This window comes from Triticum urartu, chromosome 2A (genome assembly GCF_056163025.1).
Source record: "Triticum urartu cultivar PI428250 chromosome 2A, HENAU_Tu73, whole genome shotgun sequence".
Taxonomy (NCBI): Eukaryota; Viridiplantae; Streptophyta; class Magnoliopsida; order Poales; family Poaceae; genus Triticum; species Triticum urartu.
In genome coordinates this window covers 513,783,981-513,806,369 of record NC_141874.1, presented here as the reverse complement: position 1 = coordinate 513,806,369, position 22,389 = coordinate 513,783,981, and the positions used below count along the sequence as shown (strand labels likewise).

The window sequence follows — 22,389 nt, the reverse complement described above, 5'->3', positions numbered from 1 at the left end:
CAGATTTCGGAACAGATCTCCAAGAAAATGCAATGATGCCGCGTGAAAATATCATAGTCAATTCTTCAATAGTAGCCTACAGATCAAGCTCTCGACAAAACATAAAGAAGCGGCTAGAACTTTAAGCCATCTTAATCTCCACAAAAAGCACAAATGGGCCCTATATATTGTGGAGTGATTATGAAGTGTGGTTCTTTCTTTTCATCTTGCATAGCAGTCACTAGAGCTCATTTTAATTTGCAATGCGTGCATTAACTGCTGGAGGGAGGTAGATTGCAGTTGCAATAGGTGTACCATACTGAGCTGTTTATGACAATGATGAGGATGGAACATTTTGCAGGTCAATACCAAGTCGAGTTGGCTGTAAAAAAAATACTGGCTTATATTAGAAAAGGTTTCACCTTGTTCATAGCTCAAGTGAATATTGTATATAGCAGATCAGTTATCCTTGTCACATGTAAATCTCCCTTTGTCACTTTTGCTTGTAAACTATTGTAAAAGTGCTAAGGTTATGTGTGTTAGCTTGGAACATGAGAGATGTCTGATATAAATTCAACAAATTAGTAACCAACTGAACAAACATGAACTAACAAATAAATAAATAAGGGCAGCCCGGTGCATGTAGCTCCCGCTTGCGCAGGGTGCGGGGAAGGGTCCGACCACTTCGGGTCTATTGTATGCAGCCTTTCCCTACATTTCTGTAAGAGCTGTTTCCAGGGCTTGAACCCGTGACCTCACGGTCACAAGGCAGCAACTTTAGCACTGCGCCAAGGCTCCCCTTCAACTAACAAATAAATAAGGACAGGAAAAATAAAAGATGGCAGAAAGATGCTTCCATCACACATAAACAGGTTGGATTGGAATGCATAATTGCAAATCTACCATCATACCATGATGTGCTTTTCATATGTACAATATGCTGAATACCACACAACTACAATAGACAAGTTCCTTGATATTCTGCAGCAAAACCAAATTTCAGTAGTCACTCCAGAAAACACACAATGTATTTACAAAAATGTAGCTGAATATACAAAGCAAAAACTGAAGGAAAACCTGTGAACAGCAGAAAACAGATCACTTCGGGTTATGTACCAAGTCAATACAGTTAGTTACTTGACTCCAGATCCTGGGAGCGTGACTTGCTTGCAATTCAGGGACATCACGGGTTGGATATTTAGCATTTAGCTGTTGAAGCTCCACCAAGAATCGCTAATCTGAACATTGACTCTATACTATATTTAGTACGCAATCCATTCATGTCCTTGAATAAAGTTCTCTACTGAGTAGAATGTGACATGCTGTTCTGATGTCCGACTGCTCCACCCGACCCTTGATGTCTGATTTGCACCAGGGCCTCGACTATCAAACTCCCCATAATACAGTGTCTTGAGTGCAAAATCCCCTCGCCAAGCAAGCCAACCCTCCGGCCTGACAACCTTGCCTAAATAACAGCTGACAAATAGTGTCCTTGCATACTCCTTCCATGGACGCCCCAAGTAGAGCCGGTACGATTGCGGCTTTGCCTGGAACAACACAACGAAATCTTTGCTACCATCCACTGTGCAATTTTGAAACACAAACCCTGTGGTCTGCCCTGGATCAATCCTCCCATTTGCTGCCACCACATTGCGTGCGCTCTTCCCGGAACCCTCTGCCCGCGGCACCGTCTCAATCACGCATTCCTCAAACATAGCTGCGGCATTCCCAAATACAAAATCCACAGTTCCAGTAATATGGCATCGGCGATACAATTGCCGCATTGTGCGAGCATACAAGGTGTCCTGATGCCCTCGGAACTCCACATTCTCCAGCACCGACCGGTCGCTGTCTGACCGGAACGCAACCGCCTGGTGAGCTCCTGCCCCAGCAGTGTTCTCAAATGTGATATCCCTCGCCCGGAAGCCATCGCCGACGACAGCCACCGTCGCGGTGTCATAAGTGCCGAGCCCTTCGATCCCCACGCTCCGTGAGGCAGTGATCACGGTAGCCCCCATTCCCTCGCCCACCAGCAAAACGTTGGTCTTCTCGAACGGAACTACGACGTTTTCCTTGTATATACCTGCAGAGACGGTGATGAGGAAGTGCCCGGCAGTGTAATTCGGCGCGGCATTGACGGCGTCTTGCACGTTGGAGAAGTCGCACGCCGGATTGGACTTGCAGACGGTGGCGGCCGGACGGACCCTCGCCGGAAATGCTGCGACCGTGGAGTAGAAGGAGGCGGATTTGGGGTATGCGGTTAGCGTCTGCGGGGTGAGGGAGTTGAGGAAGCGGGAGGTGAGCGAGTGGGAGGGGAAGGCGGGGAGGGACAGGAGGTGGGAGCAGTCGTACTGGCACTGGAGCGAGGCGGAGGCGAGGTGGAGCGCGGCCGGCAGGTCGCCGGACTCGAGCGCGGGGAGCGCGGCGCGGAGGCGGTGGAGCGAGAGGGAGAGGTGGTCGGCGCACGGGTGCGCGTAGGAGGCGGGGGACGGGTGCGCGGCGATGGCCGCGCGGAGGAGGGAGGCGGGGGCCGCGGGTCCCCCCGGCGGCGCGGTGGGCAGGAGGACGAGCAGAGCGAGGAGCGCGAGGGCGGCCGCCGCCGCGGCGACGGGGAGGAGGCGGCGGCGGCGGGGGTGGGCCCGCGGCATTTGGGAAAGAGACACACAGAGAGAGAGAGGAGATCCCGATGCGCACTAGATTGCGTTCGTCTTTGTTTTCAGTATCTCTATCTCTTCTCTTCTCTATCTCTATCTCTGCTACTAATAAACAATCAAACAAGAACTTTCTTACATGCACCCCACAAACGTATATGGATTTATTACCATCGCACGATTAGACCCGATAAACTTAATCTAACGGTTAGCTTTAACCTAATCTGTTTCGTGGTGTGCACTTCGCAATTTGCAACGGCTGACCGTACTCCACCGCGGAGGAATGTGAAACTCCACGCCCGCAGCCCCTACAATTACGGAAGGCACGTAGAAATAGGAAACTGATCGCAAACGGATCCCTTCACCCTCAATCACGACGATTCCCTGTCATCACCGTGTCAGACGCCCCCAAGACAACGAATCCTCCCTCGCCGCACGACAGCACGGTGTCGTTCCTGGACAGCGAACTCGCCGCCGCGGGAGGTGCTCAGGTGATGAGGTGTGGAGAGGCGACCAGAACGAGGAAGGAAAAGGGATGGTGGAAAGAGGGATGGCCACAACAATCTATCATGGATGGATCACTAACCCGCGCCGCGCGCTTCATCGGATCAGCAGAGAGGTTGAGGAGCCATGGGGAACCTCTACGATCCAACGCGAACATAACCAGGAGAAAAGCAAGAATAAATCACCGGAGAAGATGAGAGCGGAGGAGGAGATGGCGGGCGATCCCGAAGAAGAGGAACTGGAAGAAGTTGGGAAGAAGATGGTGGTGCTGCAATGGCTGGATCGTGGACCTGGTGGTGCCCGAGGCGGAGACGAGCCAGTGCGGCGTCCAATTAGAGCACATGATCATCAGGTATGAGTACGACACCTATGCCCCAGCCGGCGGAAGCAGCGGCTAGCGCTACCACCGTGTCCACCTCTGTGTCGACTCTGCTGCCCTCTCCCTGATCCTCCACTGCTCCAGGCATACCCACGCCGACCCGGGATGGGCCGCCGCCGGCCCGGCCTGGACCACGCCATGCTCCTTGACCTCCAAGGATCTCGGCAATGGGGGCCTGCTTGACCACGCGTGCAACACCGTCGCCGCCATGGTGGACAGGAAGTCGCCCGATGAGATCCGTGCCATGTTCGGCATCAGGCCCGCCTGCGGCTCCGCTACTCGACCGGACCCAAAGGTAGAGAAAGCACTGCTGGCTCTCCACTTCGTCCGCTACCACGGCGATGGCGTCTCCGCGTACGACCCCAAGCTCCGTCGGTTTGTGGCCACCCGTTACTGTCGCAACTCACACCGGCATCACAGGATATACAGTGTAAGTCCTCCCCACACAAACTAAATAGGGAGGAGAACAAGTAGGCGACGTGACGGCGGTGATTGTGACTGCAACGGCGTTGCAGGTGAGTCCCGCCAGCCCCTGAATCCTTCTTCCTCTCTTCCCCTTCTCCATGCCGAACACTTGTACACCCGCCTGCAGTAACTCCTCTATTCTTCGCATGTTCAGTTGCTCCTTTACTCACGACTCTTTTTTTGTGTTTTTCATTGTATGTCTACTAAGTACAGTAGGTGTACTGAGTACTGTTCTATCCTTTTACTGTTTTCTTCAGCCATCTTTTGTTCTATATACTTCGTTAGTAAATGCCCTAATATTTCTTGTCTAGCCAGCATGTATTTCGTACTACAGTGAGTTGATGTGAAATCCTGCAATATTTTGTAATGATCATCTAATTAATTTTGAGTGGCATTTACTTGCAGGTTTTTTAAAGGAACTTTTGGTAAGAAATACACAACCGTGTCATTCAGTGCTGGACCTCTGTTATTGGCAAGAAATACACTAATGTGTAGCTCACTGCTGAGGTAACATCAAATTCATCTAATACTTGTTCTCGCATGTAGAAGTAAAATGCTCTTTCAGAATTCAGTTATTAGTGTCAGTTGATATTCTTCAGTTTAACAAACTACGATTGATTGCTCTTTATGCTAATCTGCAGAAGTTTAGAACCATATGTATTCTGAACATTGGCAAGTCCGCTTACATAAATTCTTCTATTTTTCCATTGCAATGAGAGAAAAAATATATACATGCAGTGCCAATGGAGAACTTGAACCAATTGATAATATACCCATCTTGGGCACTATACATCTATTTCATATCAATGTTTGCTACTGACGTTGTGATAGTTAATGTTTCATACTTCATATTTTTTTCTTCTTCAGACAAATCGAAACCATCTATCATATTATTCACCTTCTTGCAAATTTTAGTTATTTCTTTTTTTTAAAAGCTACTTTCTGTCTTTGAATGCCGGTAAATCTAATTGAATTTTTTAAATCCACTTGCGTCTTTCTAACACCGCAGATGTTTTTTTAATCTATCCGGTATATGACATTTCTTGGCTGTTCATATTTCAAACTCCAGTTTTTAACTTTATATTGAATCAATTATTGTAAGTCAAAGCTAAAAGTGTGTATTGGTATATTTGATTTTCAAATTAGGTTTCTCACCGCCGTAAGCTCATAATCTATGCACGTGAATTCTTATATAGAGTTCTAATATTTGTCAAGACATGCGTTGCACGTGCACACTTACTAGTAACTCCTAGGTTGTGTTTTCTAAAGGAAGCGGGGTGGTGTGATTCCATGTTTTCCCCGTTCGAAGGCAGGCGTTTTTGGGACGGCATACCTTTAACCAACCGATAACTCTGATAAGCAACCACCACTTCGCTTCAGTGGTGCTCTGCCGCTCTCGCTCTGTTTTGATCCTTGTGCGTGCGTGCTGGGTTAAAAGATGGATTTGGTCTCTGGGAAAGTGATTCAGGGGTGCTCGCCTTCCTGGAGAGGCATCAAACCGCCGAGATTTCCTCTCCTGCTTGGTTCTTGGGCTGCCGCCGGCAGCAGCGCGTTTCCTGGATGCTCGTGCGCGCTAGCTGTTTGTAGAAATGCCTCAGCGGTGGTGCCCTTTGCCAAGAAGAAGAGGAAGGGGTACAGTGTGGAGCCGCCTGATGGAGAGGAAGAGAAAGATGATGTTCCTGATGTGATAGGGGGTGAGGTCGAGGATGTTGATGTCGAGGAGGAGGAGGTCGGCGAGGAGGACGCCGGCGATGACGGTAACGGTTTTCTGTATTCTGGTGAATTTCATTGCTTTCTTTTCCTTGTGAGCTTTGGGTTCAACTTCAGTCTACTGTTGCCTGTGGAAGGATGGAGGAATTCTGCATTTTCGCTCCATTTCTTCCATCACTGTACGTACTATGAAGCATTTGGGGATCCAAATATTCATATACTTGTAGTGTCTGCTGAATGCGAGTTATAAGGTACTATAACATGCACCGTCAGGAACAGGCCTCTGCAGTAGATTGTATGTGCGTGGGAGTATAGCAGTGTGTATCTTCGGCAATTTGCACTTGTCACTCTAATTCAGGCCAAGTGGAACAATAGTTGTGAACAGATGGCATTCATCACTTGCGTAGCCAATTTATTAATTGAACTTCATAGTTTAATTGGGTGCTTGAAATACACTTCATGAGTGCAGTGCAGTGATGTTTGATGTGAGATCAGCTCCCAGTTATGGAATAAGATCCCCAATCCCTCGGTTGGATAGTTTATCATTTCAACTAGAAGATATTTTTCAGTTTGGGCTGTAAGCAAATTAGAGATAAGATATATGATTTGTTACTTGATTGGATTTTTTGGCCTCTATATAAAGAGGACCCTCCATGAAAAGTTAATCAAGCAAGAATTAGAAAATCAATTCTTCTATCTGGCGCATGGGGCTAGAGCCCTCCCCTTATCTCTCGCCTAAAACCCACAGTTGATGTCCTACCCGTCTAAAAAGACGAGTGCAGTGATAAACCTGGGTTGCGCGGTTGTTCCCATTATGTAAGTTGAATCTATGTAGGGCATGTCCAATCTTTGAACAAAAAAAGCACTCCAGTGTATTTTTGTATTTTCCTCAACTATTAGTATTAACATTTTTTATCCGCCGACTAACCAAATAATATGTTGTATACTGGTATCAATAAAACAATTATGTCCCCGAAACCTTGCAGATATAGTGGATGACGATGAGAGCGACAATGATGATGACTATGATTTCGAAGATGAATTTGAGAGTGATGATGAACAAGACCTTTATGTATGGTTTCTTTTTTCCATTGAAACTACAACTTACGCCATTAACCATTGACCACGGATGTGCATTGATATATTGGAGGTTGGAGATGGAGGTGCTGGTGGTGGAGTGTCACTTGCTGGTACATGGTGGGGCAAGGAAGCTTTGGCTTTGGCCGAGGAGGTTTCAGCTTCTTTCGATGGCGACTTGAAGATTTATGCTTTCAAGGCAACTGCAAATTTAGAAATCAGAGTTCGCATCGAGAAGATGTCCACTAGGTATATATCAATATTAGTACAGGCATATGCTGAACTTCTAGAATTTGTCTTGTTTATGTGAGTTTGTTGAAGCCTCGAGTGGTTGGGATTAGTGGATCGATAAAGTGATTATTAATAGATTTTAACCGTCTGTTTCAAGGGTGAGTAACTTTAAATTTTCCAATATTCTGGGAATATGAAGGCAAGCACACAGCTGATACTGGTAGATGACATAATTTTCATGTAAATTATCTTTTTCATTAGAAGGCCATTGACATTCTTGGGAAATAAAAACATAAACATGGATTAAGATTATATCCCCCTCGCAAAAAACGTATGGTACTTACATTTGAAAGCATAGAACATAGTATGTATTAGTTGCTGATATCATTAGTGTCAAAGTTGTCTTTTTGTAACCTTCTTTCTATTTTCGGTCATTTGTCTTAGATTTCTCATTAAGCATCTGTTACTAGGTATGGTTCTCCGACTATTGATGACATTGAAGCATACACGATTGCGTACCGTGCAAAGTTGGATGATGCAGAGTCAGCAGGCAGGATACCAAAGAACGTATCCTTGGAGGTACTCTCCCTCTATAACCATATCAAGAACTAGCTAAAGCCTTATCTGGATACTCTGGCACAAACTGATAGCATCAATTAAAAAAATCTCTATGTGATGCTTAGCACTAAGGCATACTTCCGCTAATCACTTTGAAGGTGTCATCCCCCGGTGTGGAGAGAGTCATCCGTGTCCCGGACGACCTTGAACGCTTCAAAGAACGGTCGATGTATGTCAGATACGTTATGACAAGCGAGGATGCAGCCACTACCCAGGAAGGCGACGGCGTGTTCAGGCTCATTTCCTACGACGTGGACCTGTGTGAGTGCACCTGGGGCATAGCCGATGTGAAGATAAACCGGCAGCAGACCGGAAAGGGCAGGCCTCTGAGCAAGAAGCAGAGAGAATGGCGTCTGCAGACGCCGTTCGAGTCGCTGAAGTTGGTCAGGGTGTACTCAGAATGTTGAGCAGCTTCTTTGACTAAATCATTGTGTCCATCTGAGGTAATTTGTAGAGAACCTCGTCCAGTTTTGCTGAACTACCACTGATAGTCAGTCCAGTGTGTGCACAGTAGCTAGATTGTTGCACCATTTGTTCATATCCGGTGGTGAGATGAGTTCTTCTTCTACTTAACAGATAACACCTGAACTGTCCTCAAGTTTTGCTCTCTTGTTTGACATGCTCTTACACAGTTATATGGCAGCATTCCCTGCATGTATTTACTTGATTGATCCATTAGTTCTTTCATTTGGCCCTGATATGCAATCCACTTGTCGAATTAGTAATCTCTTGTCAACGAGAATGGATTACGTGTTCGACCGAATGTGCTGCCGAGTAGGAAAGTTGATCCAGTACATCCACTAGACCAGCTAGTATAAATAAGCAGCGACTTTGTAAACATGACCAGAGGAATGTTGATCAAGCGCATGCATGTCATGCATAAGCATCTCTGATGCAATTGGTTATTGTTGTGCCGCTCGTGTGTATGCTTGCGTGCTAGTTGGACATTTGAACAAACCAACTAAGGTGAGAATTTGAGATAGAAGGATATCATATCCTCCGTAAAAGTAGCTCAAAATTGTGCATTTGCTTCATGTCCCATTACAGATTTGGTGTTTCGCATTATTGAACCTACGGTTGTATGAAAAAAGACTGTGCAACTTCTTTTGAGGGAAAAAGATTGTGCAACTTCAGGTCAACTAATTTGAGATAGAAAGATATCCTATCCTCTGTAAAAGCAACTAAAAAATGTCCCATCTTAACTGTTACAGATTTGCTATTTCACATTTCAGATTGTGCAACTTGTTTATTTTCTTTTGCGGGAAAAAGATTGTGCAATTTCAGGTCAACAAATTTGACACTATATGCCAAGCAGCACACCTTAAAAACCTAAAATTGCACATGATGTAGCAAATACAAAAAATATCCAGCTGGATATCCAGACAAAACAACCTCATTGTTACATAGTACGTCTAGCTTTGAATTAGTTTCAGCTTGTCTTTTGTATTTGGTAGAAACTGAGTGGTGGGAGCTCAGCCAATCAACTAGGCACATATATATGCACGTCAACTTTGTATTCAAGGATATGTGCCGTATGAGTCCATTATTGCTTGCTGCCTTCCTGACGATTAAAGAAGTTAGCATACATACAGTATTTGTTATGATGTCGAACAAGATGATAATTAAATCTCAAGTGCATGCCCCAACAAAATTAGTTAATGTGGCAGATCGTCGATCTAATATCTAACCGGCGACCCCTCAAAAAAATTTATCTAACCGGCGTTCGAAGTGCAAGCTCATGACCGGCGAGTTGCTTCTACGGTTGTGCCACACAGACTGCACATGCCATCAGACCAAGCAAGCACGAATACACGCGATTCCACACTCTGAGTTGCTTGTACTTACGCCACAGAAGCTAGCCATATCCAAGTGGTGAAATACGAGTAGTAACTAACAGGTGCATGCTGCCTCAAGAAAAAGCTAATTAACAGTTGCTTGTGCTGCCAACAAACTACACACGGAAACGGAGATATTGGACCAAGCAGGGACAGTCGTGTGATTTCACACCTCACAATCATGCATGGATTGAGCATACTGCATGCACTGCTCTTGCTACTTCTTGATCGTATGTATATATAGCCCGCCACCCCCAGCCCGCAGTATGTAGTCTCAGTGAGATAAACATTGATATGCAGACTGCAGAGCCACCGCCAAGCTAGCAAAAATGTCTCCACCACCATATTCAAGGTACGGTCCGCACTCACCACCACCCCCTACGCCGCCGCCGCCGCCGCCATCGCCGAATCCCCCTTACCAGTCACCACCACCTCCTACACCGTACCCCACTTATCTGCCACCACCACCTCCTACGCCGCCACCACCGTCGCCGTATCCCCCTTATCTGCCACCACCACCTTCTTACCCACCATCGACTGGTCCCGCTCTGCCGCCAACCCCATATCCCGATGCCCCAACACCTTATTATGGTCCACTTCCGCCACGGACGTCGTCTCCCGGCCCGGATGTCCCAGCCCCGCCGCCGACGCCGTACACCGGCGTCCCATATGTTCCAACGCCTGATTATTATGATCCTTCCGGCTCCAACACTGTCTATACGCCGTCGCCACCAACGGCGGGGGGTAGTGGACAAATCCTCGTGATAGTGCTGGTCCCCATCGCCGGGCTGGTCCTCCTTGGGCTGCTGGCGGGTCTCTTCCTGCTCGCGCGGCGGAGGCGGATGAGGAGGGAGGAACCGGCCGGGTGCCCGGTGGAGGAGGAGGATGTTCCTGAGTACGTGAGCGTGCAGGAGCAGGCTGTGATGGTCGACGAGGTCGTCGTCAGGCACACACACGAACGAGACGATGGCAAGTGCTAGACACCATGCCCCGGCCTGACCTGTCACGTACCTACTCGTGTGTTTGTTGCCATGCTTGGTGACTCTGTTAGTGCGGTGTGTGATTGGTGGGACTGTTTACGTACATCACTTGTTGCTTGAAACGTACTAGTGTACTAGCATGCGTGGAAAATGCTGGCTTGTTTAAGTGTGTTCATGTAATAATCGTCGTGCTCTTCCATGCATGATCGTCCTGGTGGTACTGTATTTGGATGCATGCTATGAATATCTGCATTTTTTCCTTCACGAAATATATATACAGACATGTACTGTGATATATGTATATATGGATGTTTTTCAATATGAGAACACCAATTTATTTATTTCATAACAAAGCTTCGTCCTCTCCCTTTCTTCATGTCCGGCTGTCAAGAGCTAGCCGAACCTCGAGGCGGGGCCACCATCAACATGTAATTAATGATTACCGTTGGACGAGCAGAGGCTGAAGTAGAGGCCGGGATCGCTCCGCCGTTCAAGGTCATGGAAGAACAACCATTTGGGGGAAGTAGGCGGGCTGTTTAACGACGTTAGAGAGGACACATGGGCATATGTCAGTGGTGGGATGTGGCGTTGGTGGTGGATCTTGTAACCGAGAGTAGATAGCAATGGATAGTTCGACAGCTGGGGAGCGGTCTCGTCGAGCAATTGAGATGAGGGGGTAAAGGTCTAGCCTTATTCGGTTTGAAGGATTTTTGTAGGAAAAATATAGGAACAAGGATTCCAAAGGAAAATTTTCTATATATGCATTCGGTTTGTAGGAAATGCATACAGGAATTTCGTAGGAATACTACTCATTTCTTGTGTTTTCGGACGAAACTACACATCCACTCAAAGCTCATTTACGCGTAGGAGTAGGAACGAAGCAAGTCAATTCTTTAGGATGACAAGTGTCATTCTATCAAATTCCTATACTATTTCTAATTCCTACGTTTTGATTTCCTGCAAACCGAATGAACCCTAAGGGTTCATCTCTTGCGTCTTATCGTTGCAATACGAGTGATTTTTGGATTGTCATGCAAAACTTTCAGTTAGCCCATACAAACTTTCTATGTTGATGGAAAAGACTTCATATTTTTAACATATACTTTTTCTATGATACCACTAATTTCTATTTTACACAAGTTTTTTTTACTTGATAATATTGACTTTGTTTACGTAGAAAAAAAACACTTTCCAATAACCAACTGATTCAGCAGAGTCGCTAGCAACCAAAATTAAAACAAATCCGCATGTGCTCCTTCCAAACAGTGGATGACACACCCTCAAGATAACCAAACTGCGCTAAAGAGTGTGCGACAGAGTTACATACACGGCGACAGAACAAAAACTCATGCCTATCAAACTCGAGTATGTGGTTGCTTCTAGCCTCGCGATACAGGGCCCTAGTTTCGCCTGTCAGAATTTTCAAAGTTTAGGATCTGCATGACTGAGGGCGAATCAGACTCCAACGTGACCCCAGATGTTCAAACTTTTTCAGTAAACTCTAGAAACACCTCCTCCCCAAGAAAAGCATAGGGTTCCTTTGCCTCCCGCCGGCGCCGTCTGCAGTCCACCTCGTCTCTGGTGGCCTTAGGGCCATGGCACCGCGGTGGATCCCGACCCTTGCCGTCGGGAGGGCTCCGTTTTTAGATGTTTTTTTAACTTTTTTTAGGGTTTGTGTTCTGCTCAGAGAGACGAGACGGCGGCGGCTCCCTGAAGATGCAATAAGATTCTCCCCGCCTAGTCCCCTTTTCGATGGTGTGTCTAGCATCGTTAGTGGGCATGTGGAGGTGTGTCTCCGGCGGATCTATCCTTGGTGGATTTGCTTGGAGCTGGTCGTATTTCGTCTATGTTTGTGTTTCTTCAGGTTGGATCCTTCTGATCTACGCCACTCTTCATATTATGATACTCAAAAAAGGCACGTTCTACGCTAGGTGCTGCTAAAAAAAAGTGTTGAGCAGTTGACCGCTCCCTATTCACCAGCTGGTCGTTGACCATTGACTTTACTAAAAAAGTACATGAAAAAGAAAATTGTTCATGCATTTGAAAAATTGTTTGTGATTTCATGGATTTGAAAAAAAATCACGGGTTTTGAAAAAAGAGGTTCATGAATTTTAAAAGAATTCACAAATTTGGAAAAAGTTCATAAATTTTGAAAAAAAAATCACAAAAATTGGAAAAAGTTCACCTATATTAAAACAGTTCATCAAATTTGAAAAAAAAGATGATTTTCAAAAAAATCGTGAATTTGGGAAAAAACATAAATTTATATAAAAAATCAGAAATTTCTAAAAAAGTTCATAGATATTGAAAAGAAGTTCATAAATTTTGTAAAAAAAATCATCTCTCTGGAAAAAAAGTTCATTAAATTTATAAAAGAAAAACATCGCTCTTGAAAAACTTTCACACATTTTAAAAAGACAAAATAAACAGGACGAACAAAAAAGAAAACATAGAATACCCATGTGGAAACGCAGAAAAAAACGAACCAAACAAAATATGAGCCAACACAAGGGGGTGTGCGCCCTGTACGGGATGGCCTTTTAGCGGCGCTTAAGGCGCCGAATAGGCTTTGGCACTCAGATGCTGAAATGCGGGTGTTTCCTATTTAGTGCTGTAAGCGCCTGTTAAAGGCTATTTTACTACCAGGCGCACCCGCCTTTGTCCTGGGTATGGCCCATTTATAAATTAGTTTCATTCATTCAAACATCAAAAAATGGCGTACCTGGATTCGACCTCCCGGTTAAGTACTAACCACGTTAACAGGTCGGACACCACATGTTACGTGTTTACCTACCCATTTTTCTTCTTTTGTTGTGCCTTAACCTTTAGAAGCTTCCGATCATTTTTTTAGTTTTCTGGACTTTTTATATTTTTTCTACTTTCTTTTTCTTTCCTTTATGTTTTCTTTCCCTTTTTCCATTCCTTTAATTTTTTTAAATTTGTTAAAATTTTAAAATCTGGGTACTTTCTTAAAATTTATAAAACTTTTTTTCTCAAATCCGTGAACTATTTTTCAAATTTTGTGAACTTTTTTTTAAATGGATAAAATTTCTTTCAAAGTAAATGAAAAAGAATCAAAGTCGGTGAACTATTTATCAAATTCGTGAATTTTTCCCAAAATTGATGAACATTTTTCATTATTGATGAACTATTTTTCAAACTTGTAAACTTTTTTCATTATCGATGTATTTTTTCAGTATTGATGAACTTTTTTCAAATTGATGGACTTTTTTTAATTTTCATGAGCTTTTTTTCAAATATGATGAACTCTTTAAAATCAATGAACATTTCTTCAAAGTTGATGTTTTTTTTGAATTCATGAAATTTCTTTTATACATGAACTTCTTTCGATTTCTTGAACCTTTTTTAAAAGACAAACTTTTTTTGCATGGTCATGAACTTTTTTTAAAATCTAAGAGCTTTCACATGTTGTTCGCATTTCGGGCCGTGCCGTGCCGGGCCGGGCCGGCCCGTTTGGCCAGGTATGCCTGGCACCCACTCAGAGGACGCGGAGAGCTCCGACCGGGGCGGCCGGCGACGGCGCATCTGGATCTGGATCGGAGCCAGCGGACGGCAGCGGGCGCGAGGCGCGCGACGGTGCTACGGGGCAGGATGCGAGGGGGGCGACGACAGATGGCTTGAATGGTGGAGGTGGCAGCGGCGGCGTATGCGCGAGCGTCGCGAGAGCGGGTGCCATGGTCACTCACTGACGGAGAACCACGAAACTTTCAGCCTGAGCACCGATCCCCTTTTCTCTACCTCCGGCGCCCAAGTTCGCTGCCGCCTCCGCCGTCTTCTCGCGCCGCCGGCCACCTACTCGAGCTCCTCTCCCGATCCTCCGGCGGTCTGGTCAAACCAGCCACTTACTTTCCCTCTCCCTTGGGTTTGTCCCTTCTGACATCTTATTAAACAGTGACGGGTTGACTGAGATCTGAATGCGGCGATCGGCTGATCACTGGAGCAATCTGCTTCTTCGAGATGATTGCTTTGGCTCTTGAGTTTCATTTCTTGCTCAAGGATTGGTTTTGAAAGGTAAGATCTTGAATTTCTGTTACAAGGATATGAATTTGTTGAACATTGTCTATGTTTTTAACCATCCTAACAACATGTTGTGCATTCATTATCAGCCTGCAAGTTTGCAACACTTCCCAAGGAATCACTGTATTTTTGGTGGATCAACCTCATCAAGTTTGCCTCATGGCAGCCATACTGGGTTCTCTTGTTGGATCATGTGCCAAAAAATTGCAAGAAGTTATTACAGAAGAGGCTGTTCTGATTCTAGGGTAAAAGAAGACCTCAGAGAACTGCAGCGGATAATGATCCAAATACGATGCTTCCTTAATGATGCTGAGGCAAGGAGGACAGAAGAGACATCAGTTAACAATTGGCTTGGGGAGCTAAGAGATGCTATGTATTATGCTGATGATATTATTGACCTGGCAAGATCTGAAGGAGGTAAGCGCTACTAGCGGAACGTCCTTCATCATCAGGAAAGCCAACTAAATGTAGTGGTATTTCGTTTTCCACCTGCATTCCTGTTGTTCAGAAGCGTCATAAGATTGCTGTTCAAATACGAGACTTCAATGCCGATCTTGAGATTGAGAAGATTTCAAAGTCGGGTGAAAGATTTTTAAAGCATCAGAATATGCAACCTAAAGCAGAAGTTCGGACTCTGAAGCATATGGGAACTAGTCACCTTGTGGAGCCTAATCTTGTGGGAAAGCACACTTTACGTGTCATCAGGGATTTGCACAACTGGGAGGATTGGTCCTTTATTGAAGATGCAGCAGGAGCAGCAGCCATAGAAGAGTGTGGGGATATATATGCCGAGATGCGAAAAGGGGAAGCCCTGTCTCCAAGGTTGCATCTGCTGCCCCAAGCTGAGGGCTCTCCCACGACAGCTTGGACGACAACATGCCACCAGCTTGAAAGAGCTCCATTTAAGAGGAGCAAGTTGCTTGAAGGTGGAGGAGGACCTCCAGTTCCTCTCTGAGAAACTTCTGATTGTAGGTTGTGACTTGTGAGGGCCTGGAAAGAGTATCGAACCTTCCTCAAGTGAGAGAGTTACGGCTACATGATTCTCCAAACCTGAGGCGTGTTGAGGGGTTGGGTAGTTTGCAACAGCTGTGGTTGACCAAGAATATGTGTGACATCCCTTTGCTTTGGGTGTCGGGGCTTCAAGAGCAGCACCGCGAGCTTCACGGCGAAGACATGGATGTCTGCACATGGTGTAAAGGCTGAGACAAACCCAGTGAGATGGCAACAGAGACACGGTATGAAGCTTGAATAGTGGTTACATTTTTAATTTTCTATTTGGTATTAGCTATCTGCTCTGAGATCTGCACTTCACATTTGAGACTTGTGTGCTTTCCATCATGTATTTCCGTTAGTGTGGTGCAGTCAATCCAGGTCAATGTAGAGAACGTTCTTCAACTTCTATACTGATATTGATCGACAGCGTTTCTATGCAGTTGCTCCATCACTTGCTTACTGCTTTCCTCCTTAAAGCAAGCCACTCGCTGCTGCTATTTTGCACCTCACAGTAGTGACACAGTGTTAATGTCCTAACAAATAACCATTCCCGGCTTATGTTGACCGCATACATATCCTCAAATAACTTACTACTAGCTTCAAATAGTTGCATCTGTTTTTCTTTTTTCACATTTAACCACCTGCCCATTGCAATTGACAGGAATACACCCCTTTCAGTAAGAATGGCAAAATGCCCTGGCAGAAGCACAACAAAGCGACATGTGTCCCTTTCCGCCAATGCTCATGGTGGAAAGCACTTTCCGCCATACCTTATGGCGGAATGTACACGTGTCATCTGACCAGAAGTCATGAGTGACAAGAAGAAGTCAGCAAAGAAATGGCAAGAGAAGCTAGATAAGCAGTCAGAGAAATCAGAATAAATGAAAAGAAAGAGAGAAGCTGCATTTGTTCCACCGAAGGTCTGATTATTTTTTCGTGTGCATCTATTTATTAGTGGGCTTCTCTTTCTCTTGTAGAGTTATTAAATATTTTTCTCTTGTTATTTGTTTCAGGAAAACACTGTTGGTCTATCTGAATCTGCCAATGACAACAATGAGATTGCTGATATGACAAAATCCTTAAAGGTATACGTTGCTGTTATTGTTTCGCACCTTACATATTTTGTTCATGCCTGTTCTTTTCAACTTGCTTTGGAGTATGTTCTATGTTATCTTAGGGAGAGTGTGTTCCGTTGTTTCACTGTAATAGTATCACATCATTAGCCAAGTAATTGCAACATGTCAGTAACTTGGATGATAGTCTTAATTGTTTTAGTTGGTTGATTGAACTACTGTCATCCGGTTATACAACTAAACAGCTGTACCTAGCCGGTTATATTGAATTTGAGCATTTTTTTGGGGGAACCTTGAATTCCTGTCCTCGCAATCCTGGGTCCGCCACTGCCAGCTGCTCCAAAATGCAGGTGATCACCTCTGTCATTGTTGCTTTCCGCCCTTCCTGGAAGTTCCAGACCTCATTCATGATGCGCCGCTCGTCAGGACTATACTCGTTGAGCTCTCTCAGTGCATCCTTCACTGCATTGCAGACGCTGTCGCCATAATCCAACCGCAGCTTGCTTAGTCTTGGATCATTGTCATCTATAACCTCCTGCAATTGTCCAAAAACACCCTAGTGATTATTCACACAAAATTCAGAGAATGTAAGGGCATGAATGCTGTAGGGAAATTGGATAGACACCTTATCTTCTTCATCGACCTGAATATTAGTAAACGGACGCCATGATGGCTTCTGTATTTCCTCCTGCCAATACGAGACCAACCTTGCAGCTTTGCCCTCTGGATCATTGTCCCTGTATTTCAAATTGCATGCGGCGCGAAAAGGATTCTCATCAAGTTGGCCCATCCTTTTGATTCTAACAACGGCGCCCCCACTAATCGGCATGTTCTCAAAGCCCTGCACATTTGCACATTATCATCATCTTTCAATGAGGAAAACATCTAGCAACAATGTAACTCCTCCCAATGAGGGAAACAGAGCAACTATAATTTTTAAAAACTTTCGGCTTTTACTTTTACCTGAATCAACTCTTGGCGATTCTCTTGGAGCTCTTTGCTGTTAGCCTGCTCTCTTTTGAAGAGGTCTAGCAATGGAACTTTCATCCTTTTCCCTTCCTCATCCACAATATTTCTCACATACGTCATTACTGCATAAAGACGTTGATGGTCTTCCTCTGGGACCTTCTCCCCTGCTTGTAGTTTCATGTTCAGCTGCCGTGCGATGAGCACTAGGGCTTTATCCCTTTGCTCCAGTTGCCTCTCAAGTTGAATTATCTTGGCATGAATAGCCTCCATCTCTTGCTACAAGGCGAGTTCTAGCATGGTCAGCTACTTTGATGGAGCTACTAAGAATATGATGCAGATGAGCTTATCGATTGTCCTATCAAAGAGAAGAAGAAACCTTGTGGTTTTCATGCAGCATGAGAGCATGATCAGCCACCTTGCATTCTCCATCTCCCAGTTCCGATGTGTTGATCTCCAAAGCACCCTGTGTATGTGTAGGAGAGTTCCGGTAAGACCATAAAAAGGATATGAACCGGGTCATATTGCATGGAGAGCTCAGTCTGTTATTTATGAATGTAGCGCTAATCTAGCTAAAAGAGCCAGTATTTGTCTAGAGTTTCCACTGAAATCATCTTAAACTGAAGCTTCCTAATACAAATTTAGGGGGAATACTGCCTGAGTAGCATCTGGATTGAATTAGGGACTGATGCTGAAGCTAATTCTAGCATTTAAATTGGGAGTACAGATAGATGATCTGAATTCGACATTGTTTTAACTCCCACCTACATGTTTTGGCTTGTAAAAACAGAATTAGGCATTCGACATACCACGCTCTTTTCAGCGTGCATTTGACATTGCCATCCATAATTTCTTTTTGATAACTGCGGACATCAGTGTTCATTTCCAAAATGATACTCTAATGTTCAGGTGAAATTCAGCAGTCTGAAAACTGAAAGTTTAACATGTTGTAGAGTTCAGGTAAGAAATGCAGGACCCTACCTTCTCCATCTCATGCAGCACAGGCAGCTTGTTCTCTCCACCTGTCATGTCCAGTGTGTTGACCTCCAAAGCACCATGTGTGGGACCATTATCCTAATAAGACAATAAAAACAATACAAGACTATGTCAAGATCGCGAAAGCAAATAAACCGGGTCATACTGCGAGGGGAGGTGGCTTTGTTGGATAGTATTGTTAAGGAGTATTAATGTACCAAAAATCTAGCTGAAAAGAACAAACATTGGTGTGAATATTTAGTATTTCCACTCAAACTAGCTGCAGCATACTCCCTCATTCAGGCAGTGGACAAACAAACAAACAAACAAATCTTCAGTGTTGAGTAGGTCCGAGCATCAAACCTTTTTAGATGAACTATGGTGGCCTGTAAACAGGGCAGGTGCTCTCTGTTACTGTTTCTCTGAGCATATGCTGAATTGCGGTCCATGGTCAATACAATATTAATTTGGCATACAGTTCCAATTTTTGGCTGAAAAAAAATGCATTTCAAGCCTAGCCGGATTTGGAAATTCCATGTACTATACGCAACTGTTTTTTGTAACGGCCGATATCGGTGTTCTTTTGCAAAACGACACTATGAAGTTGAGGTGAAAATTCAACACCCTGAAAACTGAAAGCAAACTGACACTGATGCTAATTCTGTAGATGATTTGAATTTATAGTGTTTTTGCCCCTAGCTGCATATGTACACCGTGTTGTGTTGGTTGTAGGCTGCATTTTGATAACTATCAGTTCAATGAAAAAATTTGACATGCCGCTGTAATTTTTTGGCTATAAGCAATTCAGGGTTAATTTATAAAAATGCATTTCACGCCCTTTTCAGCCAGACTTGAGCATTCGACATTGCTATCTGTAACCCCATTTATTTTGATAACAGCTGATGTCGGTGTTCATTTGCAAAACGACACTCTGAAGACGTGAAAATTCAACACTCTGAAAACTGAAAGTAAAATGAAAATTCAACACTCTGAAAACTGAAAGTAAACTGATACTGATGCTAGTTCTAGATGATTTGAATTTATACTGTATTTGGTTGCTTCATTTCAGTGTCTCTCTGGACATATATGATGTCGATGGTCACTTCAGTAACAAAATTCTGCACTCAGCTGTAAATTTTGGGTATAAATTAACTTGCACAGGCCTCCATCTGAGGCCTCACATCCGACATTAGCATCCTTAACTTTTTGTTAGGTACTCATAGTCTGATGCTGGTGTCAATTTGTAAAAAGATACTGTAGAGCTGAGTTGAAAGGTTCAGCACTCTGAAAGTAAGACAGCATTCTGGAGTTCAGACAAAAGATGGCATGAGCCTACCTTCTCCAGCTCCTGCAATTCTGCAATCTTGTCCATCTTCCACTCGAGCTCTTTGGTCGTGGCGTCCAGTAACGCCCTGAGCCTCTGATTCTGCTCCTCCGGATCCTCACAGTTCAACTCTGGTATGATCTCCTCAGATATGATCCTCAGCTCTGGCAGGTAACAACCCAACAAGATTAACATTTTCCTAAATAATCAGATCATTATCGAGCTCACAGCACGACCAATCCATGGATTCTTACCGGCGAGCTCGTCGTTGAGGCAGCTAATGTCCTGCTCCGCCGCCCGCACCGCCGTGGCCGCCTCCTCGCACCTAGCCTCCAGGAGCCTCGCCCTCGCGTCGTACTCGTCGGCGATGGCGTCCTCGGCCCTCTTCACCGCGGCGGCCAGGAAACTCCCCGCGGCGTCATCCCCGCGCAGGTCCATGAGCTGGTGGTGGAGCTCGGGCGGCACCGCTTCCTGGGCTGGCGCAGCGGTCGTGACGGCGGCCGGGTGCTGCTGGGTGTCGGAGGCCAGGGCGCTCTCGGTGGCGAGGTGGTGGTGCGCGTCGGAGGCCAGGGCGCTCTCGGCAGCGAGGTGGTGGCGCGCGTCGGATGCCAGGGCGCTCTCGGCGGCGGGGTGGTGCTGCGCATCGGAGGCCAGGGCGCTCTCGGCGGTGGGGTGGCGCTGCGCGCCGGAGGCGATGGCGTCGAGGACCTCGCCGGCGTCGGCGTTGGCGTCGTCCATGGGCACGTTGTCGTCGCTTGACATGCAAATGCAGAGAGTGGGTTTGCGTTGGGTAGGATGGATTTGCACTTTCTGTAGTACTACAGCATACAGTGCTAGTTCAGTCGATGGTTTATTAAATTCAGCGCATTTCTTTTGCAAAGCTTTCTTCATCAGTTTTCTTTTGCAAGCTTTCTTTATCATACCATCTTCATGCACAAATATCTTCTCTAGAACTATTTTAAGCACTGTTATTGTTCAGGGAGATATTATGCTTGACGAGTGTTGTCAGCATGAGGTGAGTGTTGGATAATGAGCAACTAACTTTCACAGGGGACTGTTGTTTTCTGCTCATGCTCCAAAATATCCATTGGGGGTAAGATTTACATGAGGTTCTCTACTTCTCTTTGTGCACACATTCCTTTCAATTTATTGTCAGCTTGTTTCATGTTAGGACACAAATGCCCTATTGGTTTTGAGATATGCATGGGTGCCTCCTCCTGGATCGCAGTTTGCAAACCTAGCTAATTTTAAGTATAAATGTAAATGTTAGGATTGCTGACTTACAGTTCATGATGTTTTTATTGCTTGCTATTCTTCAACACTCAGCTGCAGGTTTGTCCAATGGTACCATGGCAGTATGGCTCCAATGAAAGTTCTCTGAACGATGCATTCTCGTAGCATGGACATGTTACTGAAGGTAATCTATATGTTTTCACCCTATTTGGATCCATGGTTTGTGTTGATTAGAGGTTGCTCTCTAACTGATGGATCTGTGGTACAGTGAAAGTAATATGACATCATCTTCTCTCACCATCGATCGTTTAAATATTTTCGTTGCCAGTTTTCTATCATACGGTTTTGCAAATAATTTATAAAATCTCATGCTGCCTGACTATTTGAACTGGCTCTTCTATCTATGGTTAAATATATATTGTACTTCATTCTACAATCTGTGGCACTGGAACTCGAATGTTCAATTATAATATAATATACTTCCATTTGTGTTTCATAAATATTTACATTATCTTAGTACTCTTTCCTCAAGATAGGCAGGCGCAGCAACGCGCGCCTTGATGTTCTAGTTTTCCTTTAAAAAAGGACATGAACCAGGTCATATTGCGTGGAGAGCTCGATCTGTTATTTATGAATGTAGTGATAATCTAGCTAAAAGAGCCCATATTTGTCTAGAGTTTCCACTGAAATCATCTTAAGCTGACACTTCCTAATACTAATTTAGGGAGGAATACTGCCTGAGTAGCATCTTAAGCTGATACTGAAGCTAATTCAAGCATTAAAATTGGGAGTACAGATAGATGATCTGAATTCGACATTGTTAACTGTGGCCATAAGCATCTGTACATAAAAGCAAATATACACATTAAGTGATATAAAAGAATACAAAATAACACAGAGAAATCTCATGTGTATTTTGAAATATAAGATTACAAAGAACTAGTGGCATTTTGAAATATCAGCACAGCTCATGAAGTGACTTGATAACTTGAAATAGTATAATAACTAGACAGTACAACAATAGGCTTCTATTCTCCTTGGCTAACCAACATTATTCAAAGTCATAAAAGGGAAAACACCAGAGCTGAAAATCTACAACAGAAAAGTCAAATCGAAGTGGGCAAATAACATTTCCAAGCAACAGGCTCTAGAAGTAGAGATCTGATTCATACTCAACATCTGGATTTTATGAAGGCTGGCACGAGTTCCATGCATGTTCAGTTACCATCTGATAACCATTCAGCAAAGCAGGGAGTGTAAAGACGATACGGTTGCCAGTGGTATCCTATATCGCCGTAGAGAACGTGTACCTTCCGGCTATCCATATCGTACAAGATAAATTTCTCATGTTCCATGTC

The 22,389-nt window shown here is 44.6% G+C and overlaps 3 protein-coding genes and 1 long non-coding RNA gene across 10 annotated transcripts; 2 read left to right on the top strand and 2 right to left on the bottom strand.

Annotated features, from left to right (window-relative positions):
• Nucleotides 1-85: 85 nt before the first annotated feature.
• Nucleotides 86-2,687, bottom strand: LOC125538349 (putative pectinesterase/pectinesterase inhibitor 51). 2 transcript variants are annotated; one of them, XM_048701608.2, is made up of 3 exons: nucleotides 1,057-2,687; nucleotides 891-960; nucleotides 86-361 (listed from the first exon to the last, which is right to left on the bottom strand). In XM_048701608.2, exon 1 carries the CDS (start codon nucleotides 2,625-2,627, stop codon nucleotides 1,242-1,244), a length of 1,386 nt encoding a protein of 461 aa, XP_048557565.2. In that variant the 5' UTR covers nucleotides 2,628-2,687; the 3' UTR covers nucleotides 86-361; nucleotides 891-960; nucleotides 1,057-1,241. The 2 variants fall into 2 exon arrangements, with proteins under 2 accessions (XP_048557565.2, XP_087400339.1); XM_087544213.1 differs by lacking the exon at nucleotides 891-960.
• A 2,619-nt stretch (nucleotides 2,688-5,306) lies between these two features.
• On the top strand, nucleotides 5,307-8,301 carry LOC125538348 (uncharacterized). Its single transcript, XM_048701607.2, has 5 exons — nucleotides 5,307-5,735; nucleotides 6,675-6,760; nucleotides 6,839-7,014; nucleotides 7,467-7,575; nucleotides 7,713-8,301. Exons 1-5 carry the CDS (start codon nucleotides 5,417-5,419, stop codon nucleotides 8,019-8,021), a joined length of 999 nt encoding a protein of 332 aa, XP_048557564.2. The 5' UTR covers nucleotides 5,307-5,416; the 3' UTR covers nucleotides 8,022-8,301.
• A 5,583-nt stretch (nucleotides 8,302-13,884) lies between these two features.
• Nucleotides 13,885-21,328, top strand: LOC125538347 (uncharacterized). Of its 6 annotated transcripts, none has more exons than XR_015616828.1 (6): nucleotides 13,885-14,273; nucleotides 14,343-14,461; nucleotides 14,557-15,702; nucleotides 16,122-16,380; nucleotides 16,474-19,932; nucleotides 20,010-21,328. It is a non-coding gene; the product is annotated as an uncharacterized LOC125538347 (long non-coding RNA). The 6 variants fall into 6 exon arrangements; XR_015616826.1 differs by having other exon boundaries at nucleotides 13,885-14,461; nucleotides 16,474-16,545; nucleotides 19,726-19,932; XR_015616829.1 differs by having other exon boundaries at nucleotides 13,885-14,461; nucleotides 16,474-16,545; nucleotides 19,688-19,932.
• LOC125537165 (protein INVOLVED IN DE NOVO 2-like) lies at nucleotides 16,688-20,560 on the bottom strand. The gene is made up of 7 exons (XM_048700472.2): nucleotides 20,053-20,560; nucleotides 19,811-19,962; nucleotides 18,481-18,573; nucleotides 17,879-17,965; nucleotides 17,497-17,778; nucleotides 17,159-17,374; nucleotides 16,688-17,068 (listed from the first exon to the last, which is right to left on the bottom strand). The coding sequence occupies exons 1-7, from the start codon at nucleotides 20,558-20,560 to the stop codon at nucleotides 16,793-16,795; spliced, it is 1,614 nt and encodes a 537-aa protein (XP_048556429.2). The 3' UTR covers nucleotides 16,688-16,792.
• Nucleotides 21,329-22,389: the final 1,061 nt, after the last annotated feature.